Source organism: Sturnus vulgaris, chromosome Z, assembly GCF_052056855.1.
Source record: "Sturnus vulgaris isolate bStuVul1 chromosome Z, bStuVul1.hap1, whole genome shotgun sequence".
Taxonomy (NCBI): Eukaryota; Metazoa; Chordata; class Aves; order Passeriformes; family Sturnidae; genus Sturnus; species Sturnus vulgaris.
The window spans coordinates 70074132-70091428 of record NC_142283.1 but is presented as its reverse complement, the minus strand read 5'-3'; the positions used below and the strand labels follow the sequence as shown (position 1 = coordinate 70091428).

Genomic DNA, 17297 nt, shown 5'->3' with positions numbered 1-17297 from the left:
AGTCTCCTTGTTGACCATATAGCTTTCTGCCATTTCCCCCAAAACCTAATTTCATTCTTAGTCTGCTCCTAGCACCTGTTCTTCCCATAGCTGCTGTTCTCTCCAACTCAGATTTAATTTCACATTCTTATGCTGTGCCTCAGCTCTTGCCCACACTGTTACTGTTTCACACCAAAAGGGCTGGAAAGTGATGCCACTAATTCATTAAAGTAGCCACTCTTCTTGGAGTTTTAATAGTAGTTAAGAATTCTGAAAAACAGGGTCAACTGTTTTTCCTAAACTTCATCCTGGTTCACTACATTTTTCTCCAATACTTAGGAATTTGGATACATGTAAAAATATGGTAATTAAATGGAATTTCTTTGAATTCCAGGCAAACAAGTTTATTTCCCAAGTCTGTTGTATAAAACTGAATGCCCTATGTCAGATGAAGGAAGAGAATCTCGTACATTAATGAGTTCATGATAAAAAACAGTAATTAATTGAATTCAGTATTTCAATCAGAATTTCAAACTCATCATAATGAATTTCTTTTAAAAACGCTTCCAATCTGGAATTGAGTAACACATATTGAGGGACAGCAACTGTAGAAATTTAAGTGAATCTGAACGTAAAAAAGGCCTTCACTCCAAGAAGCAGCAAGTTCTGAGGAGAAAAAATAAGCACTTTTCTCCTTTGTAGGTGGCACTGAAGACTGAAGCAAAAACCAAATGCTGAAGACAGAGCTTTTAAAGGGAGAAATCACTCCAAATGACTAGCTCATTTCTTGATCAAATTTTTTCCTCCTGCTCATAAGCAGCATCTGTAGAAGCATGACAATGACACTGTTGGAACATACTGTTATAGTTAAACAGCAACCAACTAAGCTTTGTGAAGTCTGGAATATATTATTGCTAAGTTGCTCTCCGGCTGCTGAAATTACTCCGGAAGTAACAAATGTATACCTTCTTCATAGTGTTTTAACAGAGTATATGCAATATGGACACATAATTTAAGATAACGACCCCCTGACTAAACCCAAAAATCACTCAAGAGGAATGGAAAAAGCTCTCATTGTTAACTAGGTAGTAAGTGAAAAACACTGTCTATTTCAGACAAGAAGAACACAATTACTTGCGAGAAGAAAAAACACAACATATTCAAGGAAAAAAAGCCAGTTCAAAACTATGAAATGCTAGCTACATACCTGCAGAAACAGGAGAACCCAAAATAGGTCCAACGTTGCTGGGAGGAGGCAGAGCTGATGGAAATCTCATTTGTGCTTCTCCACCATACCTGAAGTTTTCAACACCAAAAATTTTCAACATGTCATACACAGCCCATTTAATTTTCACCCCTTAGAGAATTAACAGCAATTTTGTTGTTTCGTTTTAAATGAGGAATAAAAATCCTAGTATAGTTTTAAAGAGAAATTCACCAATTCCAAAGTCAGGCTTATGCTTTAGAATCTTTTCAAAGATTCTGTTTGCTTCTACAGGGAAGTGGAAAGAAGGGCAGAGTTGAGATGACCTATGCCTGTCCTTCTATTATCCATAAATAATTTCCATTAATCTCTATCCCATAGTGTTACATAAGCACTTTGCTACATCTTCCCTTGCTAATTTTAGAGCTGTCATCCACATTCTGTCTCAGATTTTGTAATGAAATTGAATGTAATAAAGAAGGACTATTCACAACTGTCCTAGGGTGATGTTATGGTCTTTGTATCTCCAATCACGTGTTCTATTTATGTTTGGTATTATGTCCTGTGCTTTCAGGACTGACTCTGAAAGTGAAGCTTTGTTTTGCCTTGTTATCAGCCGGCTCACCTCCCCCATGGTCTATGTTTAGGAGAGGTTTTAGCTCTGCTTGCTGCTTAGCTTAGCGCTGCTTGCTGTTGGCTTACCTTTGCTCACTTCTGCCTCTTTTTCTTTGCTTTGCTTTGCCCTTGCTTTTGCTTATTATTAGTTCAGCTATGCAGTCCAATTTTTTTCCCTGGACTGTTTTTTTTCCCCCCCCTCCCTTTCCTGGATACCATCTAAACCTGTTCTGGACGGGGACCTGGGAAACCCCAAGAAACACCGGGAGTCTGCATTCTGTGACCTGCAGCAGTCATTCCCCAGCGCCGGAGACTGATAACTGAGCGACCACTCGCCAGAGAGACTCTCTGAGTTTGTCATCCCTTCAGAACGGTGAAAGAGTTTTTTTGTCATCTGTTTTTTTGTGCTGGGGAGTGTTTCGCTTTTTAAATAAACACTTTTCCACTCCTCTCTCAGGAAATTCTTCCCGAACCCGGTGGTGGGGGGGAGGAGTCGTGGGGTTTGCTGTCTGGGGGCTCCTTCCGGAGGTTTTCCCCCAGATTTGCCCTAAGCCAGGACAACAACCTACTGCAAACAGCTGACTGTAACACCTGTATAAGTTTTGGCAAGGAACTACTAAGTTTTTGGGAACACAACACTCCAAGCTGCACATTTTATCATCAGTCACAACAGCCATATTTTACCAAAAACTGCTTTCTCTGTCTATGAGGACAGCCAAGAGACCCATAATATACGGTCACAAGAACCTCATGACGTTCAACAAGGCCAAGTGCAAGGTGCTGAACCTGGGTCAGGGCAATCCCAGACAGCACAGACTGGGAAAAAAACTCATTGAGGGCAGCTCTGTGGAGAAACACTTAGAGGTTGTCATGCATGAAGAGCGGGAAATAAACCAACAGTCTGCCTGAAAAGCCAACACTATTCTGGGCTACATCAATAGAGTAGTGGTCAAGTGATTTTCCCTTCCACCCTGTCCTCGTGATACCCCAAATGTACATCCTCACTGCATCCAGCTCTAGGGTCCTCACTTAAAGAAAGACTTTGGACCCACTGGAGCAGGTCCACTTGAGGCCGTGAAGACCATCAGTCTTGGAGCAGCTCTGCTGTGAAGTGAGCTGGGGTTGCTCAGCTAGGAGATGAGAAGATTCTAGGAAGACCTTATAGCACCTTCCAGGACTTAAAAGAGTGTCTTATAAAAATCAAGGGAGAATAGCTTTTTACAAGAGCAGATAGTGATAGAACAAGGGAGAATGGTTTTAAACTAAAAGATCAAAGAGAATTAGGTTAGACATTAGGAAAAATTTCTTTACTGTGAGGTAGATGAGACACTGGAAGAGGTTGGCCAAAGACAGTGATGATATTCCATTCATTAAAGTATTCAAGGCCAGGATGGATGGGGCCTTAAGCAACATTATCTAGTGGGTAGTATCCCTGCCCAAGGCAGAAGGGCTGAAACTAGATGATCTTTAAGGCCCCTTCCAATCCAAGTAATTTTGTGACTCTATATATACACCAACTTCTTTAAGGCAGTTAGTGCAAATACACATATTTGCACCATACCAAGGATATGCAGTACTAAAGGTACATGGATTAGAATTTAATCTTCCGGAGTGGAAGCTCATACTTCATCACTCTAATTGTACTGGAAAAAACATATCAAACTGAAGCAAGCAACCAAACAACAACAACAATAAAAAAACCCCACAAAACCAAAAACCATCACCACCAAAAACATCAACACCTTTAACCAAAAGTCATCAGGCCCTGAACTGGCAGGAGGTTAAAAAGCCCGTACAAGTGTTTAGTGACCATAGCAATCCTTAGTATAGTATTCAGAATGACAGACAGAACTAAAACTTACCTGAAGAATGCTCGAGTAGCCCAGGCAGATACTTCTCTATCACATGCAGCATTAGAACAGGCCAAAATAAGGCAAGTGGCACAGGCCTGATCCTCCTAGAGCATATTACAATGTTAGTGTGGCATCATTTATCAAGTTGGTAAGAAATGTATAGAAGTTATATTCCTCAATATCTAAAACAGTAAATACTTTCTGCATAATTTAATTATAAACCAGGGAAATCAGCTCTTCCAAATTACAGACAAGAAGTGAATCCTAGCAAAGTTATTCCACTGTATCAGGTTAAGTTTTTGCTGTACAGTTTTTGCAAACTCAGTGCTGCTACTGGTAGGGAACAATCTCCATGTCATTCATTTAAGTATGACTAAGATTCATGCAATTTCTACAAACACAAAAACATAAATTACAATTGTGTTTGAAGAAAAAACACTTGTAAAAATCAGTGTTTGCATATTCTAATAAGCTGTTACAACACCACTTATGTCCAAAAGAATAGATTATGTCCAAAAGAATAGAAGAATAGATTAATAGATCTCACTACATATACTACACAATACTAGTCATATTAAAATTGTAATCCACAATAACCAAACTTCTGCTGATTTCTTGTTTACCTTAAGCTGCTAAGAAAAAAGAATACCCAGACCATCTACACGCACTTCTACTGGCCTTCAAAATATAAAAATCCTTCGTAGTAGTAGGAAGTCAACTTTTTTAGAAATTCTTCCTCTCCTGCTCTCAGATGAACTTCTTTCTAAACTAAGAAGTGCTCTACACTTCTGCATACAAGACATAGGAATTTCAAGAAAAGTGAATTACACATTCATTTTTAGATATCATAAAATGAGAAATTATTTCTCTATACAATATAGCTTCATGTAGACAAAAGAAAAATTTACCAATTACTTTAATCGGTAAATGAAACATTGACCAGAAGGTTGCAGCAACAATGAAAAGATAACAAGTCTTCCATTTTTTATAACACATCAAAAGTTTTTACCTGATGCAACTTGAAAAATCTCTCAATCTCTTCTCCATCACCACCAGTATTGCTCACAAGCAGATGCCTCAGCTGATCGACAGGTCTGAGTTTATGAAACATAAAGCTTCCCTAAAAGTAAGGCAAAGCAAGTTAGACTGAAGATGTCTTTACTCTGTTTCATCACAACACACCTATCTCCATGATGTTTAACTTCGGCATTCTGAGTTTTCCTCCACTGCACCACCAGATCAAAACATACCTGGTGCCCAAAGCCCAGTTCCCAATCACTACTGAATCAAGAAAAGGCAGGCAAGTACTGCAATGGCTATAAACTCTCCATATACTGAGTCAATTTTTTCTATTCTTAGCCTAACATAAAGCATAGAATATTAGAATATGCAAGCATACGCAGAAAAGAAAGGCTTTGTGTATCTTGCAAATCCGGAAAACTGCCTGGAAGAAAAATGCTTGAAGAATTCAAGGCATGGTAAGACTTCACGTTAATCACCTTCCCTGCATGCAAGCTAACTACTACACAGGGCCCAGCTAACACCCTTAACAAAACAGCTGCTATTAAACAAATGCAGCTTGCAGTTCTAGAGTCTGCAAGACATTAATATTTAAATATTATTTTAAATAGCCTATTTGTCAAGATATTGAGTGCCAAAAATATTGCTAAATGTAATCACAAAAGTAGGAAGGTTCACTTCTATCTTTTTGTGGTTTGTTTTCTAAAACCCTCTCAAAAAAAACCTTTAGGGACTTTTCCTATGACAAATAAGAAATTATTAATTCAAGCTTCAATTGCCAACAATATTTACTTGAACTATACTTTCTGGGCAGACAGTGACTGTTTCAATGTCATGTAATCAGGAATATAACCAAGGCTGGAAGAATTTCTCAGATGATTTGTATCTGCAAGGGTTTCTGGAGAGCAACAGAAACGATTAATACACTGTATAAAATAAGTTGATCTAAAACCTTTGAGTAAATTTAAAATAGGTACAGATAGTTCCAGCAATCTTTTTCCTTTATTCCTTTTCATGTTCATAATATAATCCTTAAAATGCATCTAAAATGAATCATATATAGGTTTAGATGAGAAGCCTAATTTCATACTTAATTCTTCTGGTAATCTATATGAAGAAGACTAATACTCACTTGGGCTGAAAGCAGAACAAACTTCTTAGGTGGCAGCATGTGTTGCTGCACAACAACAGGTGAATCAGTTATGGGAATAATGTCTTTATTTAGTGGTGTTACAATCTTCTGAACTTTAAACTCATCAATAGCAGAAAGAGCCCAAGAATGTCCATCAACACGGGTCGTCATCTGAACAACAGAAAGATTATCCAAAGTTTGGTCACAGACACGGGTTTTGCACAGCCATGGTAATACTTTACTATTTGCCATTTTAAATTAAACAGAATAAAATCTACTCCTCACACATGAAAATCCAAAGAAAATAAGTTCTTGTACTGTCTAACAGAAGGTTACCATCACATTTAAAGCTATATATACACTGCTGCTTTTAGGAGAAAGGGAGCAATATATTGCTTCTTTTGGGGGACAGGAATAGGGTTTTACCTTTAAATGTAAAACAACTTGCAAAGTAAGGCTGCTACAATACAAACAGCAACCATCTACTGACCACATCAGAATTAAGCACCATAAGCATAATGAATTTAAAACATTTCTTTAAAAAATAAAAAAAAAGCTGCAACTGAATTACAAAGGTTTGTAAGACTGTTGCAGTTGGCAGAAGTACTTCAAACATACTCAGGAAGAGACACATACTAGTGAACACATTCCAGAAAACTATGTATGCTAACCAGGAAGCATTTCTGCTCAAGGACAGGCTGCAGTTTGTTTGGGAAACCTAGCGGTCTGTTGCTGTCAGGTGCCTTAGGGAAAAAAAGAAGTCAGCACTTGGGATATTTATGTCTAAGTTTTTGCAGGGAAGGGATCTGAAACAACTACAAAATTCCTTTTTAAGTTATTAATTAAAACAGCAGATTAATCAAAACCTGACTTTGAAGCTTTTAACTTACATCGTCACTCCATTCACTCCAACTCTGCTATTTCTTCAGTAACACTATCTTTGACATGTCACTCCTGTACCTCAGCAGAAGACTTGAAATGTCTTTCAGACATTAAACATATGTTTTCCCTGAACTGACACATTTACATTTTAAAAAACTTTATCAAACTTTATACGGATCAACACCATTATGGACTAAGGGCCATGTTCTTCTGTGCTCGTACACAGTATGCAGCATTGCTACAGACAACAGTATTCTCAAACACATTAATTAGAAGTCAAGTCTTAGAAGTTAAGGCAATTGATTTTGACATACATTTTACATCATGCTAGAAGAGTATGTTTGAACTAGAGATCCCTACTAGGAGAGACTCATTTGGCTTTGTGAGTTTCCAAACACCATGTGAAGTTTTCTGAAGTTTTCTTGTAGACGGTATTATTCAGGCATCTGTTACGAGGAAAGAAAACATAATACCTAGATTTCATCAAAGTCATATAGAAGTTTGCTTTATACCTGTGTTTCCATCATTGGCTTTTGAAAAGGGAAGGAATCATGATTGACACACCACAGGATATCATTATCTTCATTTTCTGAAGCTGCCATCAGCAGAACCCCTAGCAAGAATAGCAGTAGTAAGTCCATATTAGAAGCAATCATCGTGTATTAAATGCAAATTCATTAGTTCATTCCTAAGTCAGCAAAACTCAATCTTTAAGTCATTATCATACAATCTGAACAGCAAATAATATCTCCGGGATTTGTACATCACACAGCACTTCAGAAGGTCACTTTTAATACCACTTGCTATCTAAAAGGTAAAACAGATGCTTATAGAGGTCAAAGTAATAGTGACTGTCACACAGAAAAAATCATCTCATCTGAGCCACGTTCCCCTGCTTACCTTTGCTATAAAGAGCTCTGTGAACCTTTGCAGGCTTCTCTACATTTGAAGAAGCTGAAAACCCAGGCGGCAAACGGACATGGACCAAGGTTAACATGGAAGGACGAGCTGTTGGATGTTTAAATTGTGACGTACTAAAATATAATCGGACACCTGAACAAAAGATAAAAAAGGTCACAAACTGTGCAGATACTATTTATCAGTTGGAGTAGAGTGGAATTAGCGTTGCTTTTTTACCTGCATGTGTGATTGCTAGTAGTTGACAGTCTATGGATTCAGAATTTTCAATCACTGCTATTTGAATAATAGGCTTAAATACAGAACGATCAATTGTTCTGAAAAATAACACAAAAATACCCCAATACACTTAATCCAAAGAAACAGGCAAATTCTTCAAAATTATATTGTAAAACTATACGCCTTAAAGGAAGCCCCTTACATTGTAACTGTCATGAACATACCTGGCAATGCTCCCCGCAGCAGAAACAATAGCATTTTGTGAAAGAGAAGTAACCCTGGTCATTCCTTGACCATCTTGCCCCAAATCATAAACCTGCAATTCAGTAATACAGCTTAGTGATTTATGAATGAATTAATAAAATCAGTCTCACTTATCAAGAAGCAACTCAAGATGTATTTTTATTTTGTACTCATGCTTCCATAGAATTGAGGCTACTCTTTCCTCAGAAAAGGAGTATTTCAAGTCTTCAAGCACACACATTGCTACAAAAAGATAAACAGGAGTAAGGGCCTGATATAGCTACAGAGAATTCTCAGGTATTGAGGTTAACTTACAAAAGTATGTTATTACACACATTAATAACAGACCAAAGAGTCATAAGAAGTCACATACTTGCAGGACTCCTTTTTCTGAACGTGTGTACAAGATATTTCGAGAGTTGTCAATGGCGATTTGAACTATAGGATCTGGAGAGGGAGGAAAAAAAGGGAGAACCAGCAAATCAACACTGGACTTGGGAAAGCAAGTTTAGGACAGAGTATGTATAAAATAATGAACTATAATTATGAATAAGTTCACAAAAACTGCACTTTCATACAGGACTGCTGCTGAAAGTGACTTAAAACAGCAATCAATTAACACAGCTGCTAGTAAACAAACAACAGAAAAAATCCCAGAGCAAAAACCTGTAATTTCAAAACAATTTTTTGCTAAGCAGTGAAAGAGAGTAAGATTATTCACTTAAACATTTTCCATGTTCATGGTGATACCACTAAGCACACATTTATTTTGCACTACAGATCACTAACTTCAGTCAGAAACGTCAATTTTTTCAGGCTTTGCTATCTATATCCTGAAATAAGTACACAATCTGTCTCAATTTATGCAATTCTTTTATAATAACCAATCACTTCAGGAATCATTAACAATAACTATGTGGTCTGAGCAAGCAAAATATTCAGACTGCCTTCTTGGTAGTATTATTTTAAAAGGTTACATTAAATTACTGGCTAATAAGAACTTTAACACCTGTACTTACCATCCTCTGAGAATGTGAACTGTAGCAACGAAGGAATAAGAAAAGACAGTGCACTCTTTGAATGATTGATTTTTCTACAGCGTTGGCTAAACCAGCCTGCTTCAGCCTACAATTTAAAACAAATACAAAATTGAAAGAAAAAGCAAAACAAAAACTGAACTAGGAGAGACATTAAGTGTCATTCAAAGGACAAGTATGAAAACAAAGGTCTAACCACAAACTATTGATTTAATTGAACAAATATGCATTATTCAATGGAAAGAAAACCGTGGTCATTAAAATGAAAATTCTGCATTAAAAATGTATACAGATGTTGCAATTTTTAAAGTTGACCAAAACTGCACTGCTATTTCCCACATAAATACTACTTCTTTAAATAAAATACATCTACCCTAAGCTATTGAGCAACTAAGATATACAACAAAATTATTGAAAAAAAGAGAATGCAAACTTCGCATGTTTTAGACCTATTATTGCTGAGATCCCCCAATAGTGAAACAGTGAAAAAAGCCTGTGTGTAAAACCCACAGTCACCTGGTATGCTACTTCATATAAGCAGCCATCCTTTCCTGCCAGAAAGATCCTCCCGTTATCAGTGGATGTGATTGCCAGGATGTAGGTGTTGTCAGTAGGGAGTGAATACAGAGGATCTGGTAGCAGCTGCATTCCTCCAGACATGCTGTCATTGAGCGATCCAGCACCTTCAGTAAACAAACATAAATCCTCTAGCTTTTAAGCTGTTGTAATAAATATAATAGGTCTGTGATAAGAAACATTCAGAAAACAGAAAAAATTACAGCCAATTTCATAGTTACTGAACATATTCTGAAACAGCTTTCGTCTAATGTGAACTGCAGAGTAACAAAGTCATTCTATGTAGGTTTCAAAGGAAGGAAATACAGTATTTTTCATTTCTATAGACTGTTGTCTCCTCTAAATCACACCAAGTCCAAAACACAGATTTTCTACTTGCTTTCTCTTTCACATTGACATATTATTAAAAAAAAATAGTACAGTTCTCTTACTTTCACCCAACAATTTTTCCTCTTAGTGTATGTAGTATAAAAGCATGTTATCAGGTTCTCAATTTTTGCAGATGGAATACAAACACCAACAAAGTTAATGTACTCTATTCATCAGTTTGAAGGTCCATGCTCCTGTCTTCTCTCCCTCTCTCACATGCTGTTTAATTAACAGGAGCACTTGTTTTGAAGCTCTTTTTACATTGAATAGGTGAGTAATAAAACTCAATGCTTCTCATGGAGTCCATGATCCAGCAAGTGCATACACCATAAAAATTATCTTCCCTGCTTTTAACATGATTTAAAGATTTAAAAACTAGCAAGGCATTTGGCACATGGGATTTTTTAAAAATGTTTTTGAATGACTACTAATAAAACTGCCATGTGTAAATATACACGGGAATTAACACACTGCCATGTGTTAATACACAACTAGAAGTAAAGGGAGAAGAGAGAATTACCTGACTGTATATTAGAACAATGAAGCCCTAAAATCACAATATCCACAGGAGTAGCCAGAACAAGTAAGTGTCGTACATGAGGCTGGAAGATACCTAAATAAAAGAAGAAAATTTTAGTTTGCGCCCTGCTTCTCTGATCACAATGATGAAAGCAAATAAATATATTGGAAAGCCACATCAACAGAACACTCGTATGTTAAGCCTAATAATTTGAGGAATTCTAGAATTAGAAAGGAGTATCAGACAGCAGGGTGACTTTCACTTCATGAAATACAGGATCTTTAAAATGACGTTTCTCTTACCAACAGGCTTCTTTTAAACTCAACTCACCTTTGACTTTAATGTTATCTTAACAGTAGATACTGAAATAACTGAGACGGCTAGAAACTAGAATCTCATGGAAATTACCATTTGAATATGAAAATTTATAAACGGTACAAATGTTAAAGCATGATGTGGCAAAAAAATGCAAGCTTATCAGTGCAAATAATTATGAAACTATACATTACTTTTGGCTTATAATTAATTTTATAATGTTTCTAAAATCAAAAAAACTTATATATTCTGTGCATACATATATACACAAACCACAAATTTTCACATATCATAGAATCATTAAGGCTGGAAAAGACCTCTAGGACCACTGAATCCAACCATGAGACAAAATAGCACCATGTCAACTAAACCATAGCACCAAGTGCCACATCCATGCATTAAACACATATGCATGTTAATACCTATGCATATACAAAACCCAAAAACATATTTTGGTTTTTATATTACTTTATATTGTATTATTCGTATAAAATACAAACGCATGTATATATAAAGACTAAAGAAAATACATAGAAGATTCAGTACTGTCCAATTCTAATCTCTGTCATAATATTCCTTACCTGCCTTTGGCTTTACAAGGCCCACTGCAAGAATAGTTTCACTGAGGCCATCAAAATAAGCCAGATCTCCTCTGTTAATAAATAAACAAAAAGCTGCATGAAATTTGTCACATAGCATCACATGATAGCAATGTAAGATCCATGTATATTTAAAAATTATTAATACTTCTGCAACATTTTGAAGCCATCTACATCTTTCAGTGAAAAAAGGTCATTTGAGCTGCTTGAAGCTCCTATAGTTGAGTTTCAAACTTGAAATATAACTGCAGCATTTTATATTTTTGGATTTTGTTAATTCAGTCTACCCTGAACTACACAACACAGCATCTGCAATACTAATTAACATCAAGAGAAGGAAATCATATGGGATTTTTTTCCCCCATGAAAATTATCTGATTCAAAAATTCCAAAGTTCTTCCCCACTATCTATCACTAACACCATGCAGCTCTGTTTTCTTTGGGGAACATACTTCATACACGCTGACACAATGTAAATGCATAGACAGTAGCTAATCTGAACTTAGCTATTTTTACTAAACGCAACAATATGTACAAAGCAATTCTTACTACACAAACGCTTACTATGTGAGCAAATAAAGAAGCAAACATGCAAACTATAAACTTATCAGTGCCATTTCAAAATGTAATGAACTTAGTTTCAGTTTTATGCATCCATAAAATAAGCAAGGATGGAGAGCTTCAATTACAATACTTCAAAATACCAGTGTCTTGTTACTCACCATTGTGGCAATGACTGGTCACTGCACATGCACCTCAGTACTTACTAAACCTACTTACAAAAGTTAGGCAATTAGAAGAATTTTTATCGACTTTTTCAGCACAAGCAAAGCCTTTGCATAAGAACAGCAGTAATTTTAGGATATTAGATATATCTGACCCAAAGCAAATACGTTTTCCTTTCTGTCACCTGTAGATGATTTGGCAGCAATATTACTAACTCTTACAGATCCTTAAATACTTACTATTCAAAAGTTTTAGTAAAAGAATTAAAATCAGTTGAACTGAACAGCACACCCCTATGCTTCCAGTAAACAATCTCCCACTGCAGCATTTGCTTACTTCTGGTATAATACCAATAGAACAACATTAGGAATGCATCCTCTACATACCCATCTTCATAGTTCCACATAAAGATGTCACTGTCAATGGTCAGCCAGGCTCTGCTGATCTCTGGAAATACTCCCATCATACAATTGCACTGCATATCTGAAGCACTGCTGATGTAAAGATTAAATGCATTTTGGGTAGCAATAGCAAAATCCTCTTCAGAGCATTTAAAAAATTTTTTTAAAATCTCTAATATATGGTACTACACAATCTGCATATTTCTAAATTCTTCATTTAGAAACCAATTCCACCAACAACTCTATACAAATGTACTTTATTACCACTTAAAAGTGTTATTAAGAGAACCCTAACAATGTTAATGTTTTTTGTTGAGAGTCTGACAAAAAGACTGGGGAAGAAAAATATGGAGGAAAGACATTTCTAATATTACTTCTTGCACAATCTTAGACATTTGTTTACATAAGGATACGTCCAAACTGCTCCACTAGCTCTGGTGGAAGTGGAACTCGGCGGACCGGGCTGATTTCCGGAAGGTTGGGTATTGACAGCAAACCTGGTCCTTGTAAAGGATAGTCCATATCTGACATACCAGATACAGTAGGGCTACCTGCAAGTAAGAACAACAACAAAAATATCAAATGCCTTGATGCTGCAGAGACTTTAAACATGTAAGTCTCACTACTCACAAGATACACATGGACAAAGGCTTCTGCAGCAGCAAAACTTCAAACAATAAATCTAAGTCTCAAATGAGATAAGACCAAACAGATTTGCAAACTAACTCTTATAATAACTCACCTGGACCTCAACCTACTCATTACCCCTTTCTTCTGTGATACCCTGCGGTGCTTTTTTCCATTCTATGGCCAGGCATTCACATGAACAAGCCAGAAGCATATTCCTTCACCTAAAAAAGCAGTCTGTACTCCCAGTACCGACCTAAAACACCTACATACACCCACTGTTTCATGCGCTGCCAGAGTAGTTACACTATGGCCATGCACATAACTGTACAACAGAATGCAGATAATCTTTATTTGCATCTAGCCACCTCTGGATATATACGACTAGAATGCCTCTTCAGAGCCCATTTTGCCAGCCACTAATGGGAGAAGGAAATGTTGCCTCCATGTGTTAAGGAGAACAAAACAAATTTTTGGTGGGAAGAAGCACACCTTATATCCTAAGTGTGACAGAAAGCTGCAGACAAAGAAAAGTCAAACAAGCTTAACAGAGCTTTCCAGGTTGCTTGTAATTCAGACATGGTGGTGGGCACATGGCTACTATAAGTGCATTTTGCACGGGACTTCCCAACAGGAAGAATGGAAAATTAGGGCCGTTTTCCTCACCTTTTAGAAGGACGTGAGGCACCTGAAACCCAGACCTCCTGCAGTGCTCACATCCACAACTCTTACCTGTTCACTGAGGCGCACACCGCACGCCCCGACCCCACCCCGCGACCGAGACACCTCCTCACACCCGGCCCAGTCCCCGAACAGGGCCCACAGCCCGCACGCCTGTCCGGCCAGGCCGCGCCGGCTGAGGCCGCCCCGCGGCGGGGCCCAGGGCCTCAGGGACCCCGAGCGGCCGCTCCTCACTCACCCGGCGCCGGCACCGCCAGCAGCTCCGACAGGTCCGGGTAGCAGCGGTCATCCTGGATCTGCCGGTCGATAATGCGGCCGGCAATCTCCAGTGCCTCCTGCGCAGCGGGCGCGGCAGGGCTTGTGGCGGCTGGCATCGTGACGGAGGCGACAGCGGCGGCAAAAGGACAGCGGCGAGACGGCGATGGCGGGGCCGCGCTCTCGCGCCGCTCCACCGCCCGCCCAATCCCGGCAGGCCCCGCGCGCCACGCCGCTTCCGGCGGCGGGAAACGGGGAGCGGAAGGGAAGGGAAGGGAAGGGAAGGGAAGGGAAGGGAAGGGAAGGGAAGGGAAGGGAAGGGAAGGGAAGGGAAGGGAAGGGAAGGGAAGGGAAGGGAAGGGAAGGGAAGGGAAGGGAAGGGAAGGGAAGGGAAGGGAAGGGAAGGGAAGGGAAGGGAAGGGAAGGGAAGGGAAGGGAAGGGAAGGGAAGGGAAGGGAAGGGAAGGGGTGTGATCACTGCCGGAGAGGCTAAGTGGAGAGCTGACTAAGAGGGGATCTCATCAATGTGCTTACGTATCTAAAGGGGGGCAAGGGGTGCTGAGAGGATGAACCAGGTTCTGCCGGGTGGTGTTGAGCCGAGGGGAAGAGGCAATGGGCAGAAGCTAAGGTGGAGGAAGTTCTACCTAAGCATGAGGAGGAAATTCTTTACTGTGCAGTGACCGAGCACTGGAAGAGGTTGCCCAGAAAGGCTGTGGCATCTCCCTCTCTGGAGATAGCCCATTTGTTTGGATGCAATCCTGTGCCATGTGCTCTGGGATAGCCCTCCTTGGGCAGGGAGGCTGGACCAGATGACCCACAGTGGTCTTTCCAACCTGACCCATCCTGTGATCTGCTCGAACAGGCTGGCTGGAGCTGCGGGCATCACCGAGGTGTCCTCAGGGCCACCTGAGGCACAGGGTGGTCCCAAGGACAGCAGTGGGAAGCGGTTCCTGTCCTGTGTGTGGCCCTGAGCAGCTCCCTGCCTGCCTGCTCGCTCTGCAGGCACAGTAACTCTGGTTGGGCCGCAGTGACAGCCCAGTCAAAGACAGGCTCCAGGATGACACATAAGTCATACATGTATTGGATCAGTCAAAAGTTTGACCGTCGATCTCAGAGATCTTTTCCAACCTAAATAGGTCAGTGGTTGTTTGCTGCCAGCCTGATGTGGTACTTTGAAACGACAGTATAGCTCAGACTGGTGCAGACATGCAGATTTGGAAAGAAAATCCAAGAAAGACAAGCAGCTATGGGAGAGGGTTCAGCAAAGGCGGTAGTAGTAGTAATAATACTACTATATTAATTACTATTATAAAATATATCTATATTTTAGGTATATAAGATACTTAATATATGTAAAAATTATATATACTATAGAATATAAGATTTATTATTATTTTGGTAGATAGTAATAATATAAATAATGGAATGAAAAAAATGATAACATGATAATTGGGGATTTGGAACATCTCTCTTACAAGGAAAGCCTGTGAGAATAGGGCCTGGAGCAGACTGAGAGGGGATTTTATTAATGCATATAAATATCTCAAAAGCAGGTGCCAGGAGGATAGTGCTAGATTCTTTTCAGAGGTTCAGTGGCCATAAATTAAAACACAAGAAGTTCCAGCTCAACATGAGGATGAACTTCTTTGCATTGAGGGTGGCAGAGCTCTGGAACAGAATGTCAGGGAGGTTGTGGAGTCTCCCTCTCTGAGGACATTCAAACCCTATCTGAGTATGTTCCTATGTAACCTGCTCCAGGTGATCCTGTCTTGGCAAGGCGTTTGGACTGGATGACCTCAAGAAGTCCCTCCCTCCTGCGATTCTTTGATTTTGTGTGAAATGGTATAAGCCAAAACCAAGCTTACATCAGGCTCCTCCAGATCGGAGCACCTCAAGATCTGAATAGAGGTTTCAGTCAAAATTTGCAATTTTTTTTGGTTGTTCATCTGTAACTGGCTGGACAGTTATGATTATGCAGTTGCATTGTGAACATTGTACACTTGGCTAGTCCTTTATTTCAAGGAAAACAGAAGACAATCCCAAGGTGAATGAGCTGGCTGAATAAAAACCACCAGAAGTTAAGTCAGCAGGTCTGAGCAGTAACTAGGGGAAAGGTAATTCCATCAGTGGGTGATCACGTCCCATTAACCACCATCTCAAAAGAGATATCAAACTCAACTGGAAGAACTGCACCTGCACTAGTAACCATGAGAAATGAGATATACAACTGCAACCAATGGTTTGAGTTCTAGATAATAAAGTTATGTAATTTGTAACTGATTGATGTTGATGCCTTGTTTGTTAAAATGTATGAATACTGTAAAGCTCTGATTATCAGGAGGCCAGCCTTTTGTGAGTTAACACCCAGCTCCCTACACTGCACAAACAAGAATAAAGGAATAGAAATACAAGGGTAGAAATGCCTCACCTCAGTGTGCTAATTGCACACGGGGTGTCCTGGGGTACAATGCAAAAATGTGTATTCTATCACCATCTGTTGAAATGTGTGAGGGGTAGTGATCCTTATCTCTGTGAGAGATATCTTCTGCTGATGTGCCATCTGATAAAATCAGAGGGATGATCATCCTTATCTTTTCACAACCCATCCTTCCTCCAAAAGATATATTCTGTTAATGGGCCATTAAGTCCCCTCCAAAAGATATATTCTGTTAATGGGCCATTAAGTCCTATTGTATAATTGATAAGATTACATCATCCCATTAGGAGATGCTCCAGCCAAGGAGAAAAGCCAAGCCTTTCCTATGTAGATAAGAAACTAGGGTTTAGAACGCGAAAGCAGCCCTTTCCACTGGATCCCAGAGGAAAGTCGAACCTTTTCTACATCATCGCTGGATCTCCGGAGGAAAACTGCACACTTCTACATGTCAGGAAAATTAATCCACAAACACCAGAGGTTGATGTCCAAAAAGGAGACAGAGGAGTCCTTTTTGCTTTATTCGAATAAAGGGAGAGGCCATGGGACATTCCCCTGGGATCTCTCAAGTTTTTGGAGGACGCAGCCTCCTTTTTATCCTATTTTCCCGGCCGCATTTCCCTCTCTCTTTCCCCATCGGCTGAGGTACTTGAGAGGCACAGACTTCCCAGAACGCCTGATACCTGAAATTCC

At 39.3% G+C, this 17297-nt stretch overlaps 1 protein-coding gene and 1 long non-coding RNA gene across 4 annotated transcripts in view; one reads left to right on the top strand and one right to left on the bottom strand.

Annotated features, from left to right (window-relative positions):
* The window catches only part of NUP155 (nucleoporin 155), a 29460-nt gene extending 15083 nt beyond the window's left edge, over nucleotides 1-14377 (bottom strand). The window contains exons 1-16 of one of the 3 annotated variants that reach the window (XM_014875555.2): nucleotides 14155-14377; nucleotides 13022-13159; nucleotides 12594-12690; nucleotides 11464-11534; nucleotides 10568-10660; nucleotides 9619-9785; nucleotides 9085-9190; nucleotides 8439-8512; nucleotides 8047-8138; nucleotides 7823-7920; nucleotides 7586-7738; nucleotides 7198-7298; nucleotides 5804-5974; nucleotides 4661-4771; nucleotides 3661-3755; nucleotides 1187-1275 (exon numbers count right to left, since the gene is read on the bottom strand). In XM_014875555.2, the coding sequence (XP_014731041.2) occupies nucleotides 1187-1275; nucleotides 3661-3755; nucleotides 4661-4771; nucleotides 5804-5974; nucleotides 7198-7298; nucleotides 7586-7738; nucleotides 7823-7920; nucleotides 8047-8138; nucleotides 8439-8512; nucleotides 9085-9190; nucleotides 9619-9785; nucleotides 10568-10660; nucleotides 11464-11534; nucleotides 12594-12690; nucleotides 13022-13159; nucleotides 14155-14290 (1792 nt within the window). In that variant the 5' untranslated portion in view covers nucleotides 14291-14377. Of the gene's footprint in view, nucleotides 1-1186; nucleotides 1276-3660; nucleotides 3756-4660; nucleotides 4772-5803; nucleotides 5975-7197; nucleotides 7299-7585; nucleotides 7739-7822; nucleotides 7921-8046; nucleotides 8139-8438; nucleotides 8513-9084; nucleotides 9191-9618; nucleotides 9786-10567; nucleotides 10661-11463; nucleotides 11535-12203; nucleotides 12252-12593; nucleotides 12691-13021; nucleotides 13160-14154 lie in introns of those variants that run through there. The other 2 variants (XM_088156033.1, XM_088156035.1) reach the window with 2 other exon arrangements.
* A 260-nt stretch (nucleotides 14378-14637) lies between these two features.
* Nucleotides 14638-16450, top strand: LOC148219909 (uncharacterized). The gene is made up of 2 exons (XR_015799471.1): nucleotides 14638-15306; nucleotides 15929-16450. It is a non-coding gene; the product is annotated as an uncharacterized LOC148219909 (long non-coding RNA).
* The last annotated feature ends 847 nt before the right edge of the window (nucleotides 16451-17297 follow it).